Here is a 24036-nt window from a genome sequence, read left to right as displayed (position 1 = left end):
AAAGAAGCTGAGCTGTGATTGGTTGCTATGAGCAAGTTTTCCTTGCAACCAATCACTAAGCATCTTTCATTTCACCAGAGCTGATTAAAAGAAGCTGAGCTGTGATTGGTTGCTATGTGCAACAGTTTTCCCACTCCACGACAACACCTCTGCAGACACTGACCATGTGGGAGAAATCTAGCATGCCTGGGAATATAAGCTCTCAGCCATTGTCTGCCCCCCAGAAAGGAGCAGAGAACACATGACAGAAATGAATCACCCCCTCCCATGCCCATATACCCATCACACATCCTCTATCCCATAGGCACATCTTCCCTCTTAAAGGGATCTCCGGTATGGAAGTTAGGGCAAATTCCTCAGCGCTCTGATCCTGACCCCAGGCTTCTATTATAGAGATCATCGGTATGGAAGTCAAGGAAAATCCATCCAGAGCTTTGGTTCTACCCCAGGCTCTCTTAAAGGGATCCCTGGTATGGAAGTCTGGGCAATTGCCTTCAAATGGCTTCAAATGCTCTGGTACTGACCCCAGGCTCTCTTAAAGGGATCTCCAGTATGGAAGTTAGGGCAAATCCCTCAGTCCTCGGATTCTGACCCCAGGATTCTAATAAAGGGATCATTGGTATGCAAGTCAGGGCAAATCTACTCAGCGCTCTGGTTCTGATCTCCGGTTCTCGTAAAGGGATCCCCGGTATGGAAGTTAGGGCAATTCCACTCAGCGCTCTGGTTCTGACCCCAGGCCCCTCAAAGGGATTCCCGGTATGGAAGTGAGGGCAAATCCAAACTGCGCTTTGGTACTGACCTAAGTCCTCTCAAAGGGATCTCCGGTATGAAAGTTAGGGTAAATCCCTCAGTGCTCTGATTCTCACCCCAGGCTGCTATTAAAGGGATCATTGGTATGGAAGTTAGGACTGTTCCCCTCAGTGCTCTGCTTCTAACCCCAGGCTGACAGGATGATGTGGGATATTAGGGGTAGTAGTCTGGTGGCTCTGGCTGACGGGATGATGTGCCGCCGCTGTCATCATCTATCCCCCCCCCGCCTTCCCTCCGCTCCCCACCGGCTTTCGATCGCCCCCCTCCCACCCCCCGGTACTCACCGAGTGCCGTTATGGCTCCCGGTGTACTGCGGTCCTGGACCATGGGCACCGCCATATTGGAAAGTGGCGGGCGCATGTGCAGTGCGCCCGCCGGCTGCAATTTCCATTCATTCATTTTGATCACTGTGATAAACTCTCACAGTGATCAAAATAGAATGAAAAGTAAATAAACCCACCGTTTATCACCCCCATAGGCAGGATCAACTAATAAAATAAATAAATTATTTTTATTTTTCCATTAGGGTTAGGGCTGGAATTTTAGGGTTAGGCTTGTGGTTAAGGTTATAGTTAGGGTTGGGATTAGGGGTGTGTTGGGGTTAGGGATGTGTTGGGGTTAGGGTTAAAGTTAGAATTGTGGGGTTTCCACTGTTTAGGCACATCAGGGGTTCTCCAAACGCGACATGGTGCAATCATTGATTCCAGCCAATTTTGCGTTCAAAAAGTTAAACGGTGCTCCCTCCCTTCCAAGCCCCGACGTGTGCCCAAACTATGGTTTACCCCAACATATGGGATATCAGCGTACTCAGGAAAAATTGCACAACAACTTTTGGGGACTGATTTCTCCTGGTACCCTTGGGAAAATAAAAAATTGAGGGCTAAAAAAATATTTTTGTGGAAAAAATTGTTTTTTTTATTTTCACGTCTCTGCGTTATAAACTTCTGTGAAGCACTTGGCGGTTCATCTAGATAAATTCCTTGGGGGGGGGGGGTCTAGTTTCCAAAATGAGGTCACTTGTAGGGGGGTTCCACAGTTTAGGTACATCAGGGGCTCTGCAAATGTTACATGATGCCCGCAGACCATTCCATCAAAGTCAGCATTTCAAAATGTCACTACTTCCCTTCCGAGCACCGATGTGTGCCCAAACAGTGGTTCCCCCACACATGGGGTACCAGCGTACTCAGGACAAACTGGACAACAACTTTTGGGGTCTAATTTATCCTGGTACCCTTGTGAAAATAAAAAATTGCGCCCTAAAAATAATTTTTGGAGGAAAAAAAAAAAATTTTATTTTCACGGCTCTGCGTTATAAACTTTTGTGAAGCAGTTGGGGGTTCAAAGTGCTCACTATGCATCTAGATAAGTTCCTTAGGGGGTCTAGTTTCTAAAATGGGGTCATTTGTGGGGGAGCTCCAATGTTTAGGCACACAGGGGCTCTCCAAACACGACATGGTGTCCGTTAACGATTAGAAGTAATTTACATTTCAAAAAGTCAAATGGCGCTCCTTCCCTTCTGAGCCCTGCCGCGTGCCCAAACAGTGGTTCCCCCCACATATGGGGTACCAGGATACTCAGGACAAACTGGACAACAACTTTTGTGGTCCAATTTCTCCCGTTAGCCTTGTGAAAATTAAAAATAGTGTGCTAAAAGAGGAAAAACAATTATTTTTTATTTTCACTGCTCTGTGTTATAAACTTTTGTGAAGCACTTGAGGGTTCAAAGTGCTCACTACACATCTAGATAAGTTCCTTAGGGGGTCTAGTTTCCAAAATGGGGTCGCTTGTGGGGGGAGCTCCAATGTTTAGGTACACAGGGGCTCTCCAAACGCGACATGGTGTCCGCTAACGATTGGAGCTAATTTTCCATTCAAAAAGTCAAATGGTGCTCCTTCCCTTCCGGACCCTGCCGTGCACTCAAATAGTGGTTTATGACTACATATGAGGTATTGGTGTACTCAGGAGAAATTGCTCAACAAATTTTAGGATCCATTTTATCCTTTTGCTGATGTGAAAATGAAAAAAACTGAGGCTAAATTAAAATTTTTGTGAAAAAAAAAGTACTTTTTTTTTTTTTTTTTTCAGATCAATTTGTGAAGTACCTGGGGGTTCAAAGTGATCACTATGCATCTAGATAGGTTCCTTGGGGGGGGGGGGGGTAGTTTCCAAAATGGGGTCACTTGTGGGGGTGCTCCAATGTTTATGCACACAAGGGCTCTCCAAACGCGACATGGCAACAGCTAAATATTCCAGCATATTTTCCTTTCAAAAAGTCAAATGGCGCTCCTTCCCTTCTAAGCCCTGCTGTACGCCCAAACAGTGGTTTATGACCACATATGAGGTATCGGTGTACTCAGGAGAAATTGCCCAACAAATTTTAGGATCCATTTTATCCTGTTGCCCATTTTCACATGGGCAACAGGATAAAATGGATCCTAAAATTTGTTGCTAAAAGAAAATTTTTGTTGGAAAAACTAAAATGTCCATTTTTTCTTTCCACGTTGCTTTAGTTCCTGTGAAACACCTGAAGGGTTAATAATCTTCTTGAATGTAGTTTTGAGTAGCTTGAGGGGTGCAGTTTTTAGAATGGCGTCACTTTTGGGTATTTTCTGCCATATAGACCCCTCAAAGTGACTTCAAATGTGAGGTGGTCCCTAAAAAAAATGGTTTTGTAAATTATATTGTAAAAATGAGAAGTCGCTGGTCAACTTTTAACCCTTATAACTTCCTAATATAAAAATATTTTGTTTCCAAAATTGTGCTGATGTAAAGTAGACATGTGAGAAATGTTATTTAGTAACTATTTTGTGTCACATAACTCTCTGGTTTAACAGAATAAAAATTCAAAAATTGCGAAATTTTCGCCAAATTTCTGATTTTTTCACAAATAAACGCAAAAATTATCGACCTAAATTTACCACTAACATGAAGTCCAATATGTCACGAAAAAACAGTCTCAGAATCGCTAGGATCTGTTGAAGCATTCCTGAGTTATTACCTCATAAAGGGACACTGGTCAGAATTGCAAAAAATGGCCTGGTCATTAAGGTCAAAATAGGCTTGGTTATGAAGGGGTTAAGAGAGGACTTATGCCAGTACCAAAGCGCAGTTTGGATTCAGGGCTGTGGAGTCGGAGTCGTGGAGTCGGAGTTAGTTTTGGTTGGAGTCGGAGTCGGTAGAAATGTACCGACTCCAGCTTTAAAAAAATGTATTAATATTTCATAATTGAACTTTCATATGAATTTTATAAATGTTACTCAAATATATATGTTCTATCAAACTATGAACAGTGATAAGCAGTTCTGCTGGAGATAGAGACATTTCTTACTTCTTGTGTGTCACTGTTCTGTACTGCCCTTATCTAATTTTATACTTGGTTAATCTCATGCTGCCCCAACCCCCCTACTTACAATGTATGAAACTGAAAGTGAAAATGTGTTGCAAATTCTTAGTAGTAAAGCTCCTCCTCTAGACTAGATCATACTAGGTGTGCGTCTTCCAAGCATCTCACAGCTGCCTGCTACTTAGAAGAGGAAGACTGTAAGAAGTATTATCCTTTCAACAAACTTTGCATCAGTTAACTGAGTACATGAGGAATAATAACAGTATTACTGACCACTATATCAGTTGTACGACCTGGCAATAATTTTGTACAATTGTTTTTAGGAAAAACAATTGTCATTTGGATTGTGAATGCAGAATTAAAAACCTGAGAATGTCAAAGAAGCATCACAATAAATCAGCTGTATTTGAACATTTCACCATCACTCAAGATAGAAAACATTATGTCTGTCAGTGTATGACAAATGATCCAGACGAAAACAAATGCTGTGAAGCCAAGATGAGTGCATATTCAGGCAAAGATAAAAATGCTCCTACCAGAGCTTCTAATCTAAAGAGACATTTACAGCGCTTTCATCCAGAAGTACTGAAAGCAGTGGATGAGAGAGACTACATCCAAACCAATGAACCAGTGCCCAGCTCTTCCAGCCAAACAAAGGAGCAGAGAACTTTGCAGCCATCAGTTGCAAGATATTTTGTCAGTGACAAAGTTACTGTGACAATGACAGTAGATACATTTAAAAAACAGATCATAGAGCTTGTTGTAAAGGATAGTGTGCCTATTTCATTATTTTCACGACCAGCTTTTATGTGTCTGAATGGGGAAATGGCCCGCAAGCTTGGTGTTTCTCTGGAGAGAGAGAGTATTAGAAAATTAGTAATCGAAGAAGCTTTTAAACAAAAGGAAGAACTTAAAAAAACTCTCAAGGGACGCTTTCTGTTTCTTAAAATGGATGCCTGCACACGTCACAGAGTGAACTATTTTGCCATCAATGTCCGATTTGTTTGTGACAAAAATGAAATAGTTACCAAGACATTGGCAGTAAAAGACACCAAAGCTCATCACACCAGTGAGTTTCTCCAGGTCTTGGTGGAAAAGGTTCTGCAAGACTATGAACTTAAAAAAGAGCAAGTTCTTTCTGTCGTAACTGACAATGCTTCAAATATGATAAGTACTATTAAGCTAATGAATGAGAGTAATGATGGTGACCAGCAGCTAGAAGAACATTCTGGGTCCACAGACACAGAAATGTTTGAAATAGAGGAACACAGTATTGTAACTGAGGAGCAAACTGAAGTTGCTTCAGATGAACAGCAACATGATAGTTTAGATGATCTTGTTGAAACTGTGTCAATATGTTCTTTCATTCATCACATGCGCTGTGTTGTGCATACGCTACAGCTGGCTATAAGAGACAGTCTGCAAGAAGGACATGCTGCTGCACTGATTGGCAAGGTGAGAAAATTGGCTACTGTTGCCAGAACCCCTAAAGTTGACTCAATTTTGAAGAGACGTGCTGGAAAAGGGGCAATTATTGATCAAGCCACACGATGGGGCAGTACTTACTTAATGATTCAGCGCTTGGTTGAACTGAAAACCTTTCTTGTAGACATGGCTAACCCTCAACTGACGCTAAATGAAAGTCAGTGGAATCAGGTGACTGAGCTGGAAAAATTGCTAGAGCACCCAATTACAGTGACTAAAAAATTACAAGCAGAGGACTTTACTCCAGGTATTTTCTTAAAGGAGTGGAAGAACCTGATGTTTCGCCTGTCCCAAAGAGGAGGGTTAATTGCAAGTGGCATTGCTACATCAATGAAATGGAGAGAGGAGCTACTATTACAAAATAACATTCTTTTGGCAGCTGTTTATGTAGACCCAATGCATCGGATTCTTCTAGATGATTAACAGCTAAGTAAAGGAAAAGAAGCTCTGTTTGAAATAGCAGTAAGGATGAAAGGGTTGCAGAACAGTCAGGAGGAACAAGAAGAATTTGGTCGTCCTGCCACATCTTCACCCTCATCATCAACTGATGAATTTAATTTCGAAAAATATTTGGATCACAAGGTCCGTGCAAAGCGTTCCCGCATAGAAGAGTCATCCCCATCAAGGAACACAGCCAGTACATTTCAGCAGAATTTTTCATGTGCACTAAAAGAAATTGAGAAATTTGACCGTTCATCAAAAAGATGGATTTTTGGTTCTTACCGTAAAATCTCTTTCTTGGAGCCTTCATTGGGGGACACAGATTACCATGGGTGTATGCTGCTGCTGCTAGGAGGCTGACACTATCCAAAAAACAAGAAAATTGACTCCTCCCCGGCAGTATACACCCACCGACAGATACCAAGCACTTCAGTTGGTGAGAAAGCAGTAGGAGAAGCTACGGAACTATAAACATATGTACCAACCCAACAAGGGACTCAAGGACCCAACACGGTACAACTTAGACAGAGAGGGTGCTGTGTCCCCCAATGAAGGCTCCAAGAAAGATTTTACGGTAAGAACCAAAAATCCATCTTTATCGCCTTATTGGGGGACACAATTACCATGGGACGTTCCAAAGCAGTCCCAAGGGCGGGAACAGCAATAAGGAACGAAAGAACAGGAAGGACTTAGGTCGGCCAATGCGCCACCGCCGCCTGCAGGACCTTCCTACCAACGACTGCATCAGACGAAGCCTGGGTTCATACCCTGTAGAACCTCGCAAACGTATGCAAGAACGACCAGGTCGCGGCCCTGCAAATTTGCAGAGCCGAAGCCTGGTGTCGAACGACCCACGAAGCTGCCACCGCCCGGGAGGAGTGCGTTCTCACTCCCGGAGGCGGCTGTTTTTCCTGAAGACGGTATGCTTCCAGAACAGTAGAACGAATCCAGCGAGCGATCGTGGATTTGGATGCCGGAAGCCCTTTCCGGTGACCGGAGATGACCAGCAATGAATGGGATTGACGAAGTGAAGCAGTCCTAGCGAGATAAACACGCAAGGCTCTAACAACATCCAGTTTGTGGAGTGACTTCTCAAGAGGGTGAGAAGGAACAGGACAAAATGATGGAAGAACGATATCCTCGTTGATGTGGAAGGAGGATACCACCTTTGGAAGAAAGGAAGGAACGGGCCTGAGGACGACTTTATCCTGATGGAGTACCAGCTAAGGAGAACGACATGACAGGGCCGCTAATTCAGAAACTCTTCTGATGGATGTTATGGCAATCAGAAAAGGTTACCTTCCATGAAAGAAAAGACAAAAGGAATGTCCTGGATGGGCTCAAACGGCGTTTTTTTTTTTTTTTTTGGAGAGCGCTAAGAACGAGATTGAGATCCCACGGTTCTATCGGTGAATGATGAGGAGGGGCCACATGAGCGACTCCTTGGAGAAATGTCTTAACCTGCGGTAAAGAAGCGAGCTTCCTTTGAAAAAGGATAAACAAAGCGGAAACCTGGCCCTTGAGGGTACTGAGAGACAGACTCGAATCTAAGCCAGGCTGGAGAAACCCAGTATGGACGGAATGGAAAAGGACATTGGAAAGACTTATCGTCGCACCAACAGAAAAAGGCCTTCCAATGCCTATGGTAGATGCGGGAAGAGGATGGTTTCCTGGCTTTGACCATCATCTGAAACATCTGGTTGGAAAAAAACCTGATTCTCTTAAGGTTGCGGCCTCAACGGCCATGCCGTTAAATTCAGAGACCGAGAAGTCTCGTGGTAAAGGGGGCCTTGCGAGAGAAGATCCGGACGGTCTGGAAGCCTCCAGGGGACGTCCGCGAGCATGTTCACCAGTTCCGCATACCAAGGTCTTCTTGGCCAGTCTGGAGCCACAAGAAACACTGGCACGCCTTCCGATTTTATCTTCTTGACCACTCTTGGGATCAAGGCAAGAGGTGGAAACAGATAAGGGAGTTGGAACTGGGACCACGGAATAACTAGGGCGTCGCAAGCGACGGCTAGAGGGTCCCTGGACCTGGCTACGAAACGCGGAACCTCGTGGTTCATCCGAGATGCCATGCGGTCGACATCCGGATAACCCCAGCGCTGGAATATCTGATCGAAGACTGTGGAATGGAGAGACCATTCGCCTGACGCTAGGCTTTGGCGACTCAGAAAGTCGGCTGCCCAGTTTTCCACCCCTGGAATTTGAACAGCGGAGATTGCTGGAACGTACTGTTCTGCCCAGCGCAGTATCTTGGCCACTTCTGACATCACTTGGATGCTGCGCGTGCCGCCATGATGGTTTATGTACTCCACAGCCATGGCGTTGTCCGACTGAATGCGGACCGGCTTGCCGACGAGAAAAGGTTGCCAGTGAAGAAGGGCCAGGAAGATTGCTCTGATTTCGAGAAGATTGATAGGGAGCAGAGCTTCCTGTGGAATCCAGCGTCCTTGGGCCGTTCTCTGATGGAAAACCGCTCCCCAACCTAGAAGGCTGGCATCGGTGGTAATGACTTGCCACTGGAGCGGGAGGAAGGACCTCCCCTGGAGGACTGACGTAGGCATTGCCCACTAAGTCAGGGAATGCCTCACTCTGAGAGGGAGGAGAATGGGGCGGTCTAAGGACAACGTCGTCTTGTCCCAAGCTGAGAGGAGGGACAGCTGAAGGGGGCGAAGATGAAACTGTGCAAAAGGCACTGCCTCCATGGAAGCCACCATCTTCCCCAGAACTTTCATGCAGAGCCGAAGGGGAATGGGCTTCGGCCGTTTGAGAGCTCGAATTTCTTTGGACAGAGACGCAAATGTTTCCCTCGGAAGAAACACCCGGGCCAGATTCGTGTCGAATTCCATGCCTAGGAAGGTCAGACCCTGAGTGGGTCTGAGAATGGACTTTTCTTTGTTGACTAACCATCTGAGACGGCCGAGGGTATCCAGGGTTATGTGAAGACTCAGGAGACAGTCTTGACGGGACGAGCCCTTGAACAAGAGATCGTCCAGATAAGGGATGATGAGAATCCCCCTGGATCAAAGGATGGCCATGACCGTCACCGTCACCTTCGTGAAAACACGGGGAGTAGAGGCTAGGCCGAAGGGAAGAGCCGTGAATTGATAGTGATTTTCCTGAATCGCAAACCGAAGATATTTCTGATGTTGCAAACAAACAGGGATGTGAAGATAAGCATCCCGTATGTCCACAGAGCAGAGGAATTCTCCGGGTTCCATTGAGGCTATCACTGATCGAAGAGACTCCATTTTGAAGTGGAGAATCTTCACATGGCGATTGAGCAACTAGAGGTCCAGGATTGGTCGAAGGGTCCCGTCTTTTTTTCCGGACTACGAAAAAATTTGAGTAGAACCCTGAAAACCGATCGTCTGAGGGAACGGGGACAATCACTCCGGCGGAAAGAAGGGAGGAGACGGCTTGAAAGAATCCTGGAACGTGGGACCGCTGTCTTGGGGGTCGAGACAGGAAAAAACGTCTGTTTGGCTGGGAGCAAATTCGATCTTGTATCCAGATGCGATGATTTCCCTGACCCAAGCATCGTCGACAACAGACAGCCAAGCGTCCGCGAAAAAGGAAAGTCTGCCTCCCACCCTGGAAAAACTTCCAGGTGGGGGTGACTCGTCACTTGGAGGAGAACCTTGCTGGGTAGATTTTTCTGTGGACGAGAAGGCAGAAAAGGGCCTAAACGGCCGGAAACCCTTTCTGTTAAAAAAGCGTTTTGGCCGAGACTGAGGGAGAGAAGTGCTCTTACAACCAGTGGCATCCAAAATTATTTGATCTAGCTTGGCTCCAAAGAGCCGAGAACCAAGGAAAGGCAGATTGGTAAGCGACTTTTTAGAGGTGGTACCTGCATTCCATGACTTTAGCCAAAGGACTCGGCGTACGGCTACTATGTTGCCGTTAGCCCTTGCTACGCACCCAGCCGCATCCAAGGAGGCGGCTAAGAGGTATTTACCCGCATGATTAATTTGATCTGCTAGATCTGTCAGCTCGTCCTGGAGAGCTGCCGCTAAGATGCCTCTGCGAAGAGTTTTTGCCCAAGCTAAAATGACTTTTGCCACCCAGGAGGAAGCGAAAATAGGACAGAGAGAGGCGCCGGATGCCTCAAAAATAGACTTAGCCAGAGATTCTATCTGCCTGTCTGTTGGATCCTTAAGCGATGCCCCGTCCGGAAGGGATAGAACCGTCTTAGAGGCTATACGAGAGACGGGAGGATCCACCTCGGGGGCTTTGGTCCATTTTGTGAGCAGATCTACATCAAAGGGATACAGGACATCTAAGTACCTGCGGCCTGAAAAGCGTTGTTCAGGGTGCTCCCAATGTTTGGTTAGAGTAGTATTGAACTCCTTGTGGTTTGGAAGGGTTCGGGATGGAGGCCTCGCTCGTTTAAATGGAACAGAACATTCCTGAGGAGGAGGTTCGTCCTGCTTAATTTCCAAGGTTTGGAAGAGGGCAGAAAGAAGACTATCGACCATATTCCGCGTTTTAGATATATTATCTGCTTCTGAACTAGATCCCGATTGGGGATCGTCGTCAGATCTAGGGTCGTCCTCTGAAGACGGAGAAGGACACCTGGGAGAAGCAGACGGGCCTAGCGAACTGGAAGACGAGTCAGACAGAACATGCTTCCTAGAAATCCTACTCGGCCTGTCCCTCTGAAGGTCGCGGTCAGGTGCGGACGACTCACCCTGAGAGGCGGTCGGTGCACAGGTGGCTGTAGATAGCTGAGGCTAACGTTCTAGGATCTGGACCAGGGACTGAGAGACTTTAGTCAGATCGGAGACCGACTGGAACATTGCAACGGCCCACTCTGGGAGAGGGGAAGTTCCCTCATCCCGGGAATCGGTGTGCTCCTGAGAGGCCGACATAGCTGAAGGGCTGCAGGACAGGCAGAGGGAGACGACTGACCTGACGCCCACTTCCTTTTACAACAGCGTGCACAAGCGTAGTGGATAACGGTGGGCTTGAAAGATAGCGCCGCTGAAGGGTTAAACATAGGTATGTTGAGCACTATGGCTGCACTAAATAGAAGGGCTGCAGAGGAGAGACAATTTTTCCATTAAGCGCCGAGCCTACCGAAGTTCTGACGAGCTGGACCCTGACGTGTCCCCCAAGCAGCGCAGGAAGCCAGTGAAATTGCAGGAGGAAGCTGGCTGTGATCTCGGTGGGCGGCACTTGGCGTCGTGACGAGACTAGGCAATGGCAGAGGAGGGGCGCAGTAAAAATGGAGATTGACGTCCTTAAAAAGAAAGTAGTGCTGTGATTGGTGTGAAATGGGCACGAGAAAAAGCGCGCCCAGAGTGGAAATTCACGCCAAGAGAAAAGGGGAGTGCGCTCCGAACAGGGAGGAGGGAGCGCGCTGAAAGCGAAAGTGAAACCATGTCTCCCTCCCCGCCGAGCTTTTATACTGATGCCCGCGGCGCCGATAATAAAAGGTGAGCCTGCGTTGAACCGCTGCTTACAAGGACCCCCCTGTGTCCTAGTAGACCTTGTGTGCCTCTCTCCCTGATCCTAGTATAACCGGAGCGCGGCTGCGATGTGATGCGCGCGGCTGCAGTGGGGGAGTAGAGGCGGGAAATTCAAAGTTTGAAACCACTGCTTGTGAAGACATACGGGGGCTAAAGGGATCGTTAGGATCTTACCTGACGTCCCTGAAGAGGATGACCGCAGGGGCATGCATAGCAGACAAGCCGCTGGGAGAGGTCCTCTTACCCGTGTCACGTAGAAGACGGTGTCCTTTTGTTGGGAGCGATGGCGACTACCGTCTTCCTCTCAGCCCTGTCCTAGGATAGGGATGAGGAGCTGTTTTGGCAAGGACCGGCCACCTGTCGTCCGCCCATAGCACCGAATGGTGATATGGAAAAAGTCCTGCCTGCGGTACTGAGAGTTGCGATGTGGGCGACACCACACTGCTCGCTCAGCCGCATGATATGGGAAAGCAGGGTGAACATTTACCCCCTGTTTCCCGATGTAGAATCTGGAAAATAAATGGGAAAAGATTAATACACACACACAAAAACCTAAAAGAAAATGGTTAGCTGCGGATCTGGGGAGATCTCGGTCCGCCTCCTACAGACACTAAGCACAAACTGAGGTGCTTGGTATCTGTCGGTGGGTGTATACTGCCGGGGAGGAGTCAATTTTCTTGCTTTTTGCATAGTGTCAGCCTCCTAGCAGCAGCAGCATACACCCATGGTAATCTGTGTCCCCCAATAAGGCGATAAAGAAATAACAGTGCAACAAGCGATTCCTCTGTATCCTGACATTGTCAGAGATGTTGCCCGAGTGGTTACTGTTTTGCCACCAACACAAGTTAGTGTAGAGAGGTTGTTCTCTGCTCTCAAAATAATTAGATCAGATTTGAGGGCATCCATGAAGGAGGATCTGACAGAGGCAATACTTTTTCTGAGGACAAATTTATAGATTTCTTCTTATAACTGCATAAAAGTGTTTATTGCATATTTACTTACAGTTTAGAAAAGTTTATAAAAGTTATTTGCTATATTCTAATTGTATTCTAATAAATGTAGTTTTTGCTCTAAGTGGTCTGATTACTTATATGATGGTGAGAAACTGAATAAGCACGATGTTTAATATTTTACAACAGTAAATTTGTTGTTATGAATTGGCCATTTATGAAGGAGTCGGAGCCGGAGTCAGAGCCGGAGTCGGAGCCTGATAAAATCCAGGAGTCGGAGTCGCAACTGTGGCTTACCGACTCCACTGCCCTGTTTGGACTTGCCCTCACTTCCATACCGGGGATCCCTTTAAGAGGGGCCTGGGGTCAGAACCAGAGCGCTGAGTGGAATTGCCCTAACTTCCATACCAATGATCCCTTTAAGAAAACCGGAGATCAGAACCAGAGCGCTGAGTAGATTTGCCCTGACTTGCATACCAATGATCCCTTTTATTAGAATCCTGGGGTCAGAATCAGAGCACTGAGGGATTTGACCTAACTTCCATACAGGAGATCCCTTTAAGAGAGCCTGGGGTCAGTACCAGAGCATTTGAAGGCAATTGCCCCGACTTCCATACCAGGGATCCCTTTAAGAGAGCCTGGGGTGAGAACCAAAGCTCTGGATGGATTTTCCTTGACTTCCATACCAATGATCTCTATAATAGAAGCCTGGGGTCAGGATCAGAGCGCTGAGGAATTTGCCCTAACTTCCATACCGGAGATCCCTTTAAGAGGGAAGATGTGACTATGGGATAGAGGATGTGTGATGGGTATGTGGGCATGGGAGGGGGTGATTCATTTCTGTCATGTGTTCTCTGCTCTTTTCTGGGGGGCAGACAATGGCTGAGAGCTTATGTTCCCAGGGATGCTAGATTCCTCCCACACGGTCAGTGTCTGCAGAGGTGTTGTCGTGGAGTGGGAAAACTATTGCACATAGCAACCAATCACAGCTCAGCTTCTTTTAATCAGCTCTGGTGAAATGAAAGATGCTTAGTGATTGGTTGCAAGGAAAACTGTTGCTCATAGCAACCAATCACAGCTCAGCTTCTTTTAATCAGCTCTGGTGAAATGAGAGATGCTTAGTGATTGGTTGCAAGGAAAACTGTTGGTGATGGCAACCAATCACTAAGCATCCCTCATTTCACCAGAGCTGTTTAAAAGTAGCTGAGCTGTGATTGGTTGCTATGAGCAAGTTTTCCCACTTGACAACACCTCAGCAGACACTAACATGGTGGGAGAAATCTAGCATCCCTGGGAACATAAGCTCCCAGTCATTGTCTGCCCCTCAAAAACGAGCAGAGAGCACATGACAGAAATAAATCCCCCCTCCCGTGCCCATATGCACATCACACATCCTCCATCCTATAGGCACATCTTCCCTCTTAAAGGGATCATTGGTATGGAAGTCAGAGCAAATCCACCCAGCGCATTGGTTTTGACCCCAGGCCTCTCTTAAAGGGATCCCCAGTATGGAAGTTAGGATCGTTCCACTCGGCTCTGTGGTTCTGACCCCTGGGTCTCTTAAAGGGATCATTGGTATGGAAGTGAGGGCAAATCCACTCAGCGCTCTGGTTCTGACCCAAGGCCCCTCTTAAAGGGACCACTGGTATGGAAGTGAGGGAAAATCCACTCTGCGCTTTGGTACTGACCCCAGGCCTTATACACACATGATATTGAATCAAAATATATATATATATATATATATATATATATATATATATATATATATAGATAGAGATATATATATATATATCTCTATTATAATTTTCTATAACTAACTGTAGTTAGTTAATATGCCCGGGCAGCGCCGGGCTCTTCAGCTAGTAAAAAATAATAATAAGCTGAATTTTTCTATGTAAAACAATTGTCAGGAACAGTTGAAAAAATCTCAACTGCCAAGGCCAACTGTTCTGTAAGCCACAGGGGAGCAGTCTTATCACATGCTTCCTGAATCAGCAGCTCTGGTGGACATGTGTGCTGCACTGACTCAGATCCAGTGAGAAGCAGCACACAGACCTCTCCCATAAATACAAGCACACATACTAACCCAACAGTCTAGTAACCATAGAAGTGTTTGCTACGGGCAACACCTACACTCCCCCCCCCCCCAATTCATTTTCATAAAATCAGTAGAATACGATAAAGCCCAAGGAGACCTTTTCTTGGCATCTACACAATCTTTCATGGAGCTTGATCACAGCGAGACGTTAAGTCTCTCCAAGGAGGTAGAAACATAGAATATTGTGAAAAATAAAAATTTGGGCAAAAGAAAAAGTTAAAGCACTGGCAATAGCAACAATTAGATTCATCTCACAGCGGGTGTTTTCGATATGGGGAGATGAACAGTGCCAAATTGTCAGGAGCTCTTTGCTATGTAATCTGAGCGCATCATAATGTAGGGGTAGAGACCCCGATTCCAGCAATGTGTCACTTACTAGGCTGCATTTTGCGGTTTCAATAAAACAAGTGTTTTATCAGCAGTAGATTATCACTAGAGGACTAGGTGTCTCATGTTCCAACCACACTCACCATTGATTAACAGTTATCAGTCAATATACACTGTACCCAAAAAGATGCCAAAATTAGTGATGTGGGCCGAGTTACACAGAGCTCGACATTCAGCCCTGTGTGAAATGTTGTTTTTAATATAGCCATTGTCTCCTTGCCACTGTCCACCTTCGAAAGTTAGCCCCTTCCTACAGCATATTGCTCATGTCAGCCAGTCTATAAATAGTACCATCAAGCAGTAGAACATTCCTCTCATCTCCTATATAAAGGGCTCCTTCTACAGTATATCGCTCCTCTAAGATCCACTATATACGGACTCCTACTACTGTATATCACGCTGCTCAATCCTCTCCAAGTATAGCTTCCTCCTACAGTGTAACGCTCCTTTCATGCCTCTCTATACACTGCCCCCTCCAGCAGCCCATAGCTTTAGCCCCCTGGATAAACTGCTTCATTCTACAGAAAATCACACCTCTCCATGTGTGGAATGGTATTTCTGACAAGCAGAATGCAAGAATGGCGTTTCTCACTCATTTATGACAGCGGGTATCGCAAATGCATAATTTTACTTCTGTACTGCTGAAAATGCAGGTTTGGCATAAGAAATAACACGAGTGATCCTAGAAAATCAGCACTGCCCATATACCAACCTCAGTGGGGAGTGGGGGATGTGGGCTGTATACAGAACTTCACAAGGGTGACATCACAGCCCATGTGAGCAGCACATAAGACTTTAGACAAGTTCAGAATTTTGAAAAGCTCACCCACAAAATAGAAACAAAACCACTCCTAAAAGGAACATATCACCAATAAAAATGTATACTTGTGGTACAGATTTTACTTATTTTGTTTTACTTACACATAATTTTACTACATATGCAAGTTAGAGGTTGGCATGGCCAAGTGCTCAGAGCACCATTCCGCCACCTAAATTACCAATGTCCCCTTGTTATGATAGTCCTCCAAAGAGTACTGCCTGTATTGAATCATCAACCCCGCACACACTGACATTGCAGGAGCCAACCAGGAGTTCACACAACATCAGTGTGTACAGATGCCCTTTTTTCCCCCACTGTTCTTACTGCAGAAGTCAATCGTGGCACACAGGCTAACACAGTAGCGGGGCTGCCAATGCTGACAGGGCAGGGAATAAAAATCTGCAGGAGCCAAGCACACAATGTCAGAATTTTCTCATTTCCATTCCCATCAGCATCATCCGTTCACTGCTGTGCAAACCTGTGTGCAGCGAGCAGCCGCTTCAGACACGAGAGTGGGATCAGAGGGTGCCCGCACACATTGACAAGTGTGTGAGCTCTCAACTCCTGCAATGTCAGTGCATACAGTGCTGAGGATTTGCTCTTTGCAGCACTTTGAGGCTATGTGCCCACGTAGCGTTTTAAAACGCACAGTGAAAACCAGACTCCTTCCCAGAAATCGCGCGTTTTTGCCGCGATTTTCTCAAGCACTTTCCAAGCGATTTGAAGCATCGCTTGGAAAGTGATTGACAGGTTGGTCACACTCGTCAAACATAGTGTTTGACAAGTGTGAGCAGCTTTTTACTATTGAGGCCGCCTATGCGGCCTCAATAGTAAAAGATAGAATGATAAAAAAAATTAAAAATTGGGGTATATTTACCTTCCGACGTCCCGCGCTGCCATCCCGGGCCTCAGCGTTCCCAGCGATGCCTTGCGAGACCTGTGATGACGTTGGTCTCGCGTTACTATAGCGATCTCGCGAGACCGCTAGAGTCACGCGAGATATGTCATCACAGGACGTTGCCGCAAGGCATTACTGGGAACGCTGTGGCCGGGATGGCAGCGCGGGACGTCGGAAGGTAAATATACCCCGATTTTTTATTTTTTTTTACAGGGGTATGGTACCCAGGGCCTGGAGGACAGTCTCCTCCACACCGTGGGTACCAACCGCACATGAGACGCTTAACTTCCCACATGGTGGGCATAGTCACATGCAGAAAGTAAGCGATTCTCATGCATTCCTATGGGTGCGGAATCGCGGCAATTCTTTGTGATTCTGCACAAAAGAATGATCATGCTGCGATTTTTTCCGCGATGCGATTCCGCTGCGTAAAAAAGCGCAGCATTAGCACAGCATGTGCGGAATGCCATAAGAATGCATGGGGGCGTTCTGTACACGATTTTTAAACGTTTTCGCGCCGAAAATCGCATCGTGGGCACACAGTCTTAATCATCATAAGCGAAGGGGAACAGCAATGCATCAAGCACTTGGCCACGCCAAGGGTGCACTGCAGGCCCCTCATTTTGATGAAAAACAGTTTTATTAGTGTCATGGAAAGTGGTGGCATCCTTAAAATTGTTCGAGAAAATCAAGTATTAGTGCCAGAAAATTATTGTGATTGGACATGTTTGTTTTGTTATACACAAGTTGATTCCCTTTGTGTGTATTGCAACAACACAAGAAAACAAAAAGAAAAAAAAAGGCAATTTGGACATAATTTCAAACTAAACCCCAAAAATGGGCTAGATAGAATTGTTTGGTTTGTGAACTTTCTGAGAGAGAGAGATATTTTTCTATGTGCCAGAATGGAAATCGCAGATACGCAAAAAGAACTGACATGATGCGGAAAATAAACTGCTGCGAATCCACGCAGAGTTCTCTGCAGCGTGTGCACAGCGTTTTTGCATTTCCCATTCATTAATATTGTGTGCACTGCGGATTTAAGGCAATTCCGCGCATCCAAAAACGATGCGGAAACGCATCAAAATCCGCAATGTGTGCACATACCCTTAAGATATTTCCACAATTCCTTTAGTAATCTTCAGATTTCATGTTGCCTTTGCACACAGTCAAGGCAGCCAGTGCCAGAGGCAGCAAAACAACCCCAAAACATCTTAGAACATGACTGTAGGCACGGTGTTCTCTTCTTTCTAGGCCTCATTCAGTTTTCAGTAAACAGTAGAATGATATGCTTCACCAAAAAAGCTCTATCTTGGTCTCATCTGACAATAAGATTCTTTCCCAAAAAGATTCTGGATTACACATGTACATTTTTGAAGAGTGCAGTCTAGCTTTTATACGTCTCTGTGTCAGCAGTGGAGTCTTCCTGGATATCCTGCCTTAGGCTGTGTGCACACGCTGCGGATTAGGTGCGGATTCATCCGCGCGGATTTTGTAAACTCCGCAGGTGAAACCGCAGGTCAAAATACCTACGGTTTTACCTGCGGATTGCTCTGCGGTTTTGCCCTGCGGTTTTTCATCTCCTCAATGGAGGAGATGGCAAACCGCAGCGGAATCCGCAGAAAGAATTGACATGTCAATTCTTTCTGCGGATTGAAAACCGCAGATAATCCGCGCGGAAAATTCCGCACCGTCTGCATTGCGGTTTTTGATTCCCATAGGGAATCATGGTACTGTACACCGCAGCAAAAACTGCTGCGGGTCCGCAGCGGCCAAAACCGCTGCGGAACCGCAGCAAAATCCGCAGCGTGTGCACACAGCCTTAGCGTTTAATAATTTCATTCAAGTGTCAACGGATACTTTGCGCTGACACCGATGCACCCTGAGCCTGAAGGACAGCTTCAATTTCTTTGGAACTTGATTGGAACTACTTATCCACCATCTAGACTATCCTGTGTGCCAACACTTTTTTTTGGCCACAACTATGTAAATAAATAAAATCTGAACCAAAAGTATGTTTTTTTTGTTTGTTTTTTTTTTAGGGTCTAGGTGCCCCATATGAAAGTATAAATGGTTTAATTTTAGTTATGGGGGTGTGTGACAGACACCCTTTAATAGAGGCATATTACACACATATATTGCTGATGGAAAGCTTAGAGAGAAATTAAAAAAAAAATATATATATCTTTGGACAACGTCTTAAATCTACCTCTTGGGTGAGAAAGAGGATAAAGTCAAGAGATGTGTGAGCACAGAGTTTGACTTGCAAGACTCTTAAACATAGACCAGATCAGCGGAGTTTACAATAAGGGCATGTTTACACATGGCAGATACAGTGCAAATTTCTGTGTGTGGGAAAAACCGTAGCATATTGCAGAAGCAGCACAGCAGATTACATTTTACTAAAATCACTACACAAAAAAAATCTGGACTAAATTCATGCAGAAATTCACCAGGCAGTTTTTAAGTCACAGAATATCAATTTATGGTGCACATAGACTGCAGATTTTCTCTATTAAGTTCAATGGGAAAGTTAAAATCCTGACCAGCTAGATTTTTTTTTGCAGTTGTACAGTTTTTATTGAGTCAGATATTTAACAGAATTTGTAACTCCTGTATAAAAAAAAAAAAAAAATGTGTAATATACGCAGACCTTCAGGAAACTAGGTAAGAGTCAGAAGTATCAGAATACAAGAGTATAAATTCTGTTTTTGCCCTATTCACAGCAGCAAATTAACAGACAAATCTGCACCAGAACCTGCTGCTAGATCAGGTGTTTCTGCAGTCTCTCGTGAAATTGCTTTGGAGCATTTGTCCTAATGGGGCATAGTTGCAGTACCAAAAACAAGTGCCATAACATGGGCACTCCTGTGTCAGGTACTGCAGCCCGCACATTAGCCATTTTGGATGCTTAGTGGCAAGTCTGAAGTATAAGACCTTATTAAATCCATAAAAACGGCTTTAATGACAAGCTGTTTGTAAATGCAATGAGAACCCCATGACAAGAGCGGGTTGATATATCAATATCAGTACAATGAACAGTTTGTTTACACTGGTCCCAGCGTGGACACAGATATTGATGCAGGATTACACTTCCTATCAGGCTGCAGGGACATGGCACTTCGCCTGTTGTTACAGTGTGTGTGAAGCAATGCTTTGGCTCAGATAGGATGTTATGTTGCTATGCAACAACATATCCCATGTTATCATCTATCTCTCGCCATAGTAATACCTGCAGACGATAATTAAAATAGGAGGGGGGGGGAGAACACATTTTTCAATAAATAATACAGCTCTAAGGTACTAAGTGTTCCTTACGTCAGATATATACCTTAATAGTAAAACGGTCTTACAGAGCCTCAAGCTGTTTCATCCGGACAAAAGACTGTCTATACCGGGCTTTGTGTAAGGTGCTTGCAGTCTCCAGCGCTGGTGGTGATAAATGTAATGAGTGTAGTATGGAAATGCTCATAGACTCATCACTAGGATTAAAGGCTCTGGCGCACACACACGCAGGTGGAGAGCAGGGTGGGCATTTACGTATAACAACCTTACTAGCACAGACAGCCGGGCTGAGAAATGAGATGTAAACACAGAATGGAGGCGATGCTACAAGAACCAGTCACACAGACAGCTTGTACTGACAATTGTTCAGCAGCAAGTGACACATGGCAACACAGACAGGATCTGCTAATGAGAGAAGAGAAATGTGGCAAGTGAAGCGTCTACCACCGTGACAACAATGCAGCAATGAGATGATGTCACTACAGGATTACACTACGGACACTGTCAGGAGCTACAATTGCAATACCAGAAATGTGTTAATATGACAGCAGTTAACATACAAACATTTTACAGGCGATAAATGTAGACTCCCAGGACAATTCACACCAAGACAAGGCCCATGATGTTCTGAGTGGCCCAGCAATAAGAACCTTTATATTGTAGTAGAAAATAGCCCAAACTTTAAAGCACCAGGTTGTTTCCAAACACTCGAGCGCTTCATTGGATTTGTCCTATCAGTAAGAAATGACATCTGTCATCAGAAAACCAACAGGTTACTTTTAATAAAGCCAGTCAGCGCCAGGATTAGACCTTATAATACATTTCAGACGGTGTACTACTGTAAAGACATCAGAACACAAAAGGACAAGTCACAGGATACTAACAAGGTATATGGGTGACAAGAAATAGCACAGATGTAGAGGAAACAAGCTAAAAAAAAAAAATCAGAAAATATCTTGGCACCCTACTCATCTGGATACAGGGATTTTATTCATTTCTGCTTTACATCAAATAAAGCAAAGTAACGGAAAGACAAGAGACTTACCAAAATCATCAATACAACACCAAATAGATCATGAACCAAAGCAAACATGACAGATCTGAAGAACAAGCTGCCACTAGATAAACAGTGTGTATTTGGTGTATGGATGAACGTCATGTCTATACACACAACAGCAAGAAAACATGTGTAACCAGCGGCGCCCAGGTCCCCAGGAAGTGCAGGGAGACAACCAATAAGGTCTCTGGTAAAACTCTAGTTATGCAATGATGCTACTAGTGGGTTGTGACCATCTGGGGTTTGGGGAAACTAAAAGCCGCCATTCATATCTTCATATACCTGCATCTTTGCTCTGCCTTCACAGCTGATATACACCTGCACATTTATTTCATGATCTTGGGAGGAGTTGGCTAACGATAATCTGCCGACTGTACCTCATCACAGCTATGATAGTAGTCACCCAGCTTTCCTACAATCAAAGACCTTGCATGGACCCTATGGCACAGATGACCTGTGAGCTCTCCTGACAGCTGTTTTTGTTCATACTCACATTTCATAAAATTCTGGGGCATCTTTCCTTAGAATGGTTGCGTAGTTCCTGCTATTGCTCCTACTCCTTATCACGCCTCTTATTAAACACCTCTCTCTTATTAAAGAAGTGTGTCCCTCCATAGTGCAAGACCATCAGCACTGGCTGGACAGTGTCACACACATGCCTTACTGGTAATACCAAGATGGCAATTTATTCATACATTTCTAAGAGGAAATCAATGCAGAGTTCTAACAAAAGATCCAGAAGGGTTATATTTTGGAGACTATAAGCCTTTAAGATATATCAAGAGAATTGCACCAACACAGGGCCCACATTCACCTCCAAAGGAGACAGCAATTTCTATCAGACACATAAAGGGGCCCCATGTCTTTGCGCAGGAGGCCCTCTTCAGTCTGTGTCTGTCACTGCACCAACATGTCCTGCAAGTCGCTACTTTAATGCGCCCCAACACTTAGTAAATATTAGTGCACAGCAGTTACTCAAGAAAAGTCTGCAGGTGAATTATTCAAACAGAAGTCAGACATCATATCCAGTAGGAAACATGAACCAATGAGTAAGGACGATCAAACAAACATTGATGGAACAGGGACAAAACCAAGGCGTGCTAAGGAAATAACCGGTGGACAGTAAAAGAACTCTCACTAGCCAGTTCACACAAAGCGATCGCCAATAAGGGGCATTTTGTATATTAAAGGGGTCGTTAATCCTGGATAAACCTTATAAACTAACAGGAGTGTAACCCCAGCCATATCATGAACAACCCCTTTAAAAGTTCTTCTCCGGCTAATAACTTTAGTGCAGAGATGTGAGAAAGTTCCACCCCGGTAATAACGCCGTTGGGGATCGCGGACACTTATGGCCACAGTCGCTTTGTGTAAACAGACCCCATTTCCTATGAATGGATTTAGCAGGCCACGGACAATAAGGATTCCCAGGCAGGTGGTCTCCACCTGACAAGGACCGATGACAAGTGGGGAAGTCCTGAGTGGACAGATGACACACACACACACCGAGGACACACAACACTGAGCATTACCAGTGAGAAGAGGTTAGAATGACAGTCCTCCAGGCTCGCCCCGTTGGCTGCCCAGTTCGCCGCCGCAGTCATGATCCTCCAGGTGCCTGGCTACCAGAGCTGGGCATGTCTGAGGGCTAAAATCCGGGATCCGATCCGAAAAGGGGCAGCCTGCAGACCAGGCCCAGGCCGATCCTTCCTGTGGGAGGGGGGCGCACACAGAGCCGCCGGGGATGACGAGTCACAGACGCCGGCTACACACGAGCATGTCCTAGGCAGGGCCAGGCCAGACGAAGGGGGACAGCCCCGAGAGCCCGGACCGGGCAGAGAATCCGGCGCGGAGAAATGAGTCACCCGGGTGGGGGAGGGGCGGAGTGAAGCCTGGGATGTGAGAGGAAGAGGAGGGGAAGGAAGCGCAGCGGCCTCTTCTCAGGGAATGGACGGGAGGGAGGCTGCGCGCTGCCAGGCTCCCAGCCAGGGCCACATCCGCTCCGCGCGCTCCTCTGTGGTAGGGCTGGCGGCGGGAGACCCAGTAATGGGGACTGAGGGGAGACCGCCCCGTGTCACAGTAGGAGGCCTCAGGGGCCTAGTCCAGCAGCGTCCTCACTCCGTGGCCGCAGCTCCGGGCCTTGCCGTAGGGCCTGTGCTCGGCCCGCCTCCCCAGGGGGCTCGGTGTACAGCTCGGCTTCTGGCCTCTCCCGCCGCTCGTCTCTCTCACACACTGACCAGAGCTTCGCCTCTCTGACAGCAGCAATGGCGTCCGGCCGCGACAACACGGACTCTGGTTGGCCGAGCGTGTTCACGTGACGGGGCGGCGAAGTGAGGGGGGGCCAGCTCCGAGCGCCCGCTGTGTCTCTCGCAGGCCTCACGCCTGTGTGTCCCTTGCGGCGCCGCCAGAGGTCGCTGTGTGCATGGGAATCCTTAGCGCTGAAGTGGAGGCTATTAATAATGTGATTGTCAGCGCCGCTATTGTTGTCGGATCAGTAATCTTATTAATTGTGTAATGCCTGGGACCGGGGCCCTCCTGCCCGATTGTCCTGCAAGGGGCGCTGTGTGCAGTACCAAGCCCAGCCGCACAATGGATGCGCGCCACTCAGGAACAAAGTGCGACATTCAAGCAGGTCAGCGTCAAAGACGCGTCTGCCATTTTCTAGTAATGACTTCTAATGATGCACGCCTGCCATGATTACTGATAACGGGCCACCTCCCGCTGGGTGGAAGTGCTTCTCCTCAGCTGCCATTTCTTATACAAGTTTGTTCAGTCATCCAGCTTTCCCAGGAGTCAGATCTGCCTGGCCGCTACTCGCTTGTCAACTAGTGGGCATGGGCTAAGTTCAGGGGCATGCCTGCTCCACAGCTCGGGTCACTAGCCACGCCCCTCTGTCCAGGACACGCCTCCACCGTCTACACAGGACCCCTCTACATGGCACCCCTCCATACAGGACCCACACAATACCTTGAGGCATCCCTACTAATA

General features: G+C 46.3%; 1 protein-coding gene across 2 annotated transcripts in view; it reads right to left on the bottom strand.

Moving 5' to 3' along the window:
- Nucleotides 1–23478, bottom strand: part of MED13L (mediator complex subunit 13L) — a 250774-nt gene extending 227296 nt beyond the window's left edge. The window contains exon 1 of one of the 2 annotated variants that reach the window (XM_073582553.1): nucleotides 22581–23478. In XM_073582553.1, coding sequence (XP_073438654.1) covers nucleotides 22581–22652 — 72 coding nt within the window. In that variant the 5' untranslated portion in view covers nucleotides 22653–23478. The remainder of the gene's footprint in view (nucleotides 1–22580) is intronic. The other variant, XM_073582554.1, reaches the window with a different exon arrangement.
- Nucleotides 23479–24036: the final 558 nt, after the last annotated feature.

Source organism: Dendrobates tinctorius, unplaced genomic scaffold (genome assembly GCF_039654945.1).
Source record: "Dendrobates tinctorius isolate UK_male_01 unplaced genomic scaffold, ASM3965494v1 ptg000073l, whole genome shotgun sequence".
Lineage (NCBI taxonomy): Eukaryota > Metazoa > Chordata > Amphibia > Anura > Dendrobatidae > Dendrobates > Dendrobates tinctorius.
Note: the sequence above shows the minus strand (reverse complement) of the source record. Positions and strands in the feature narration are given on the sequence as shown.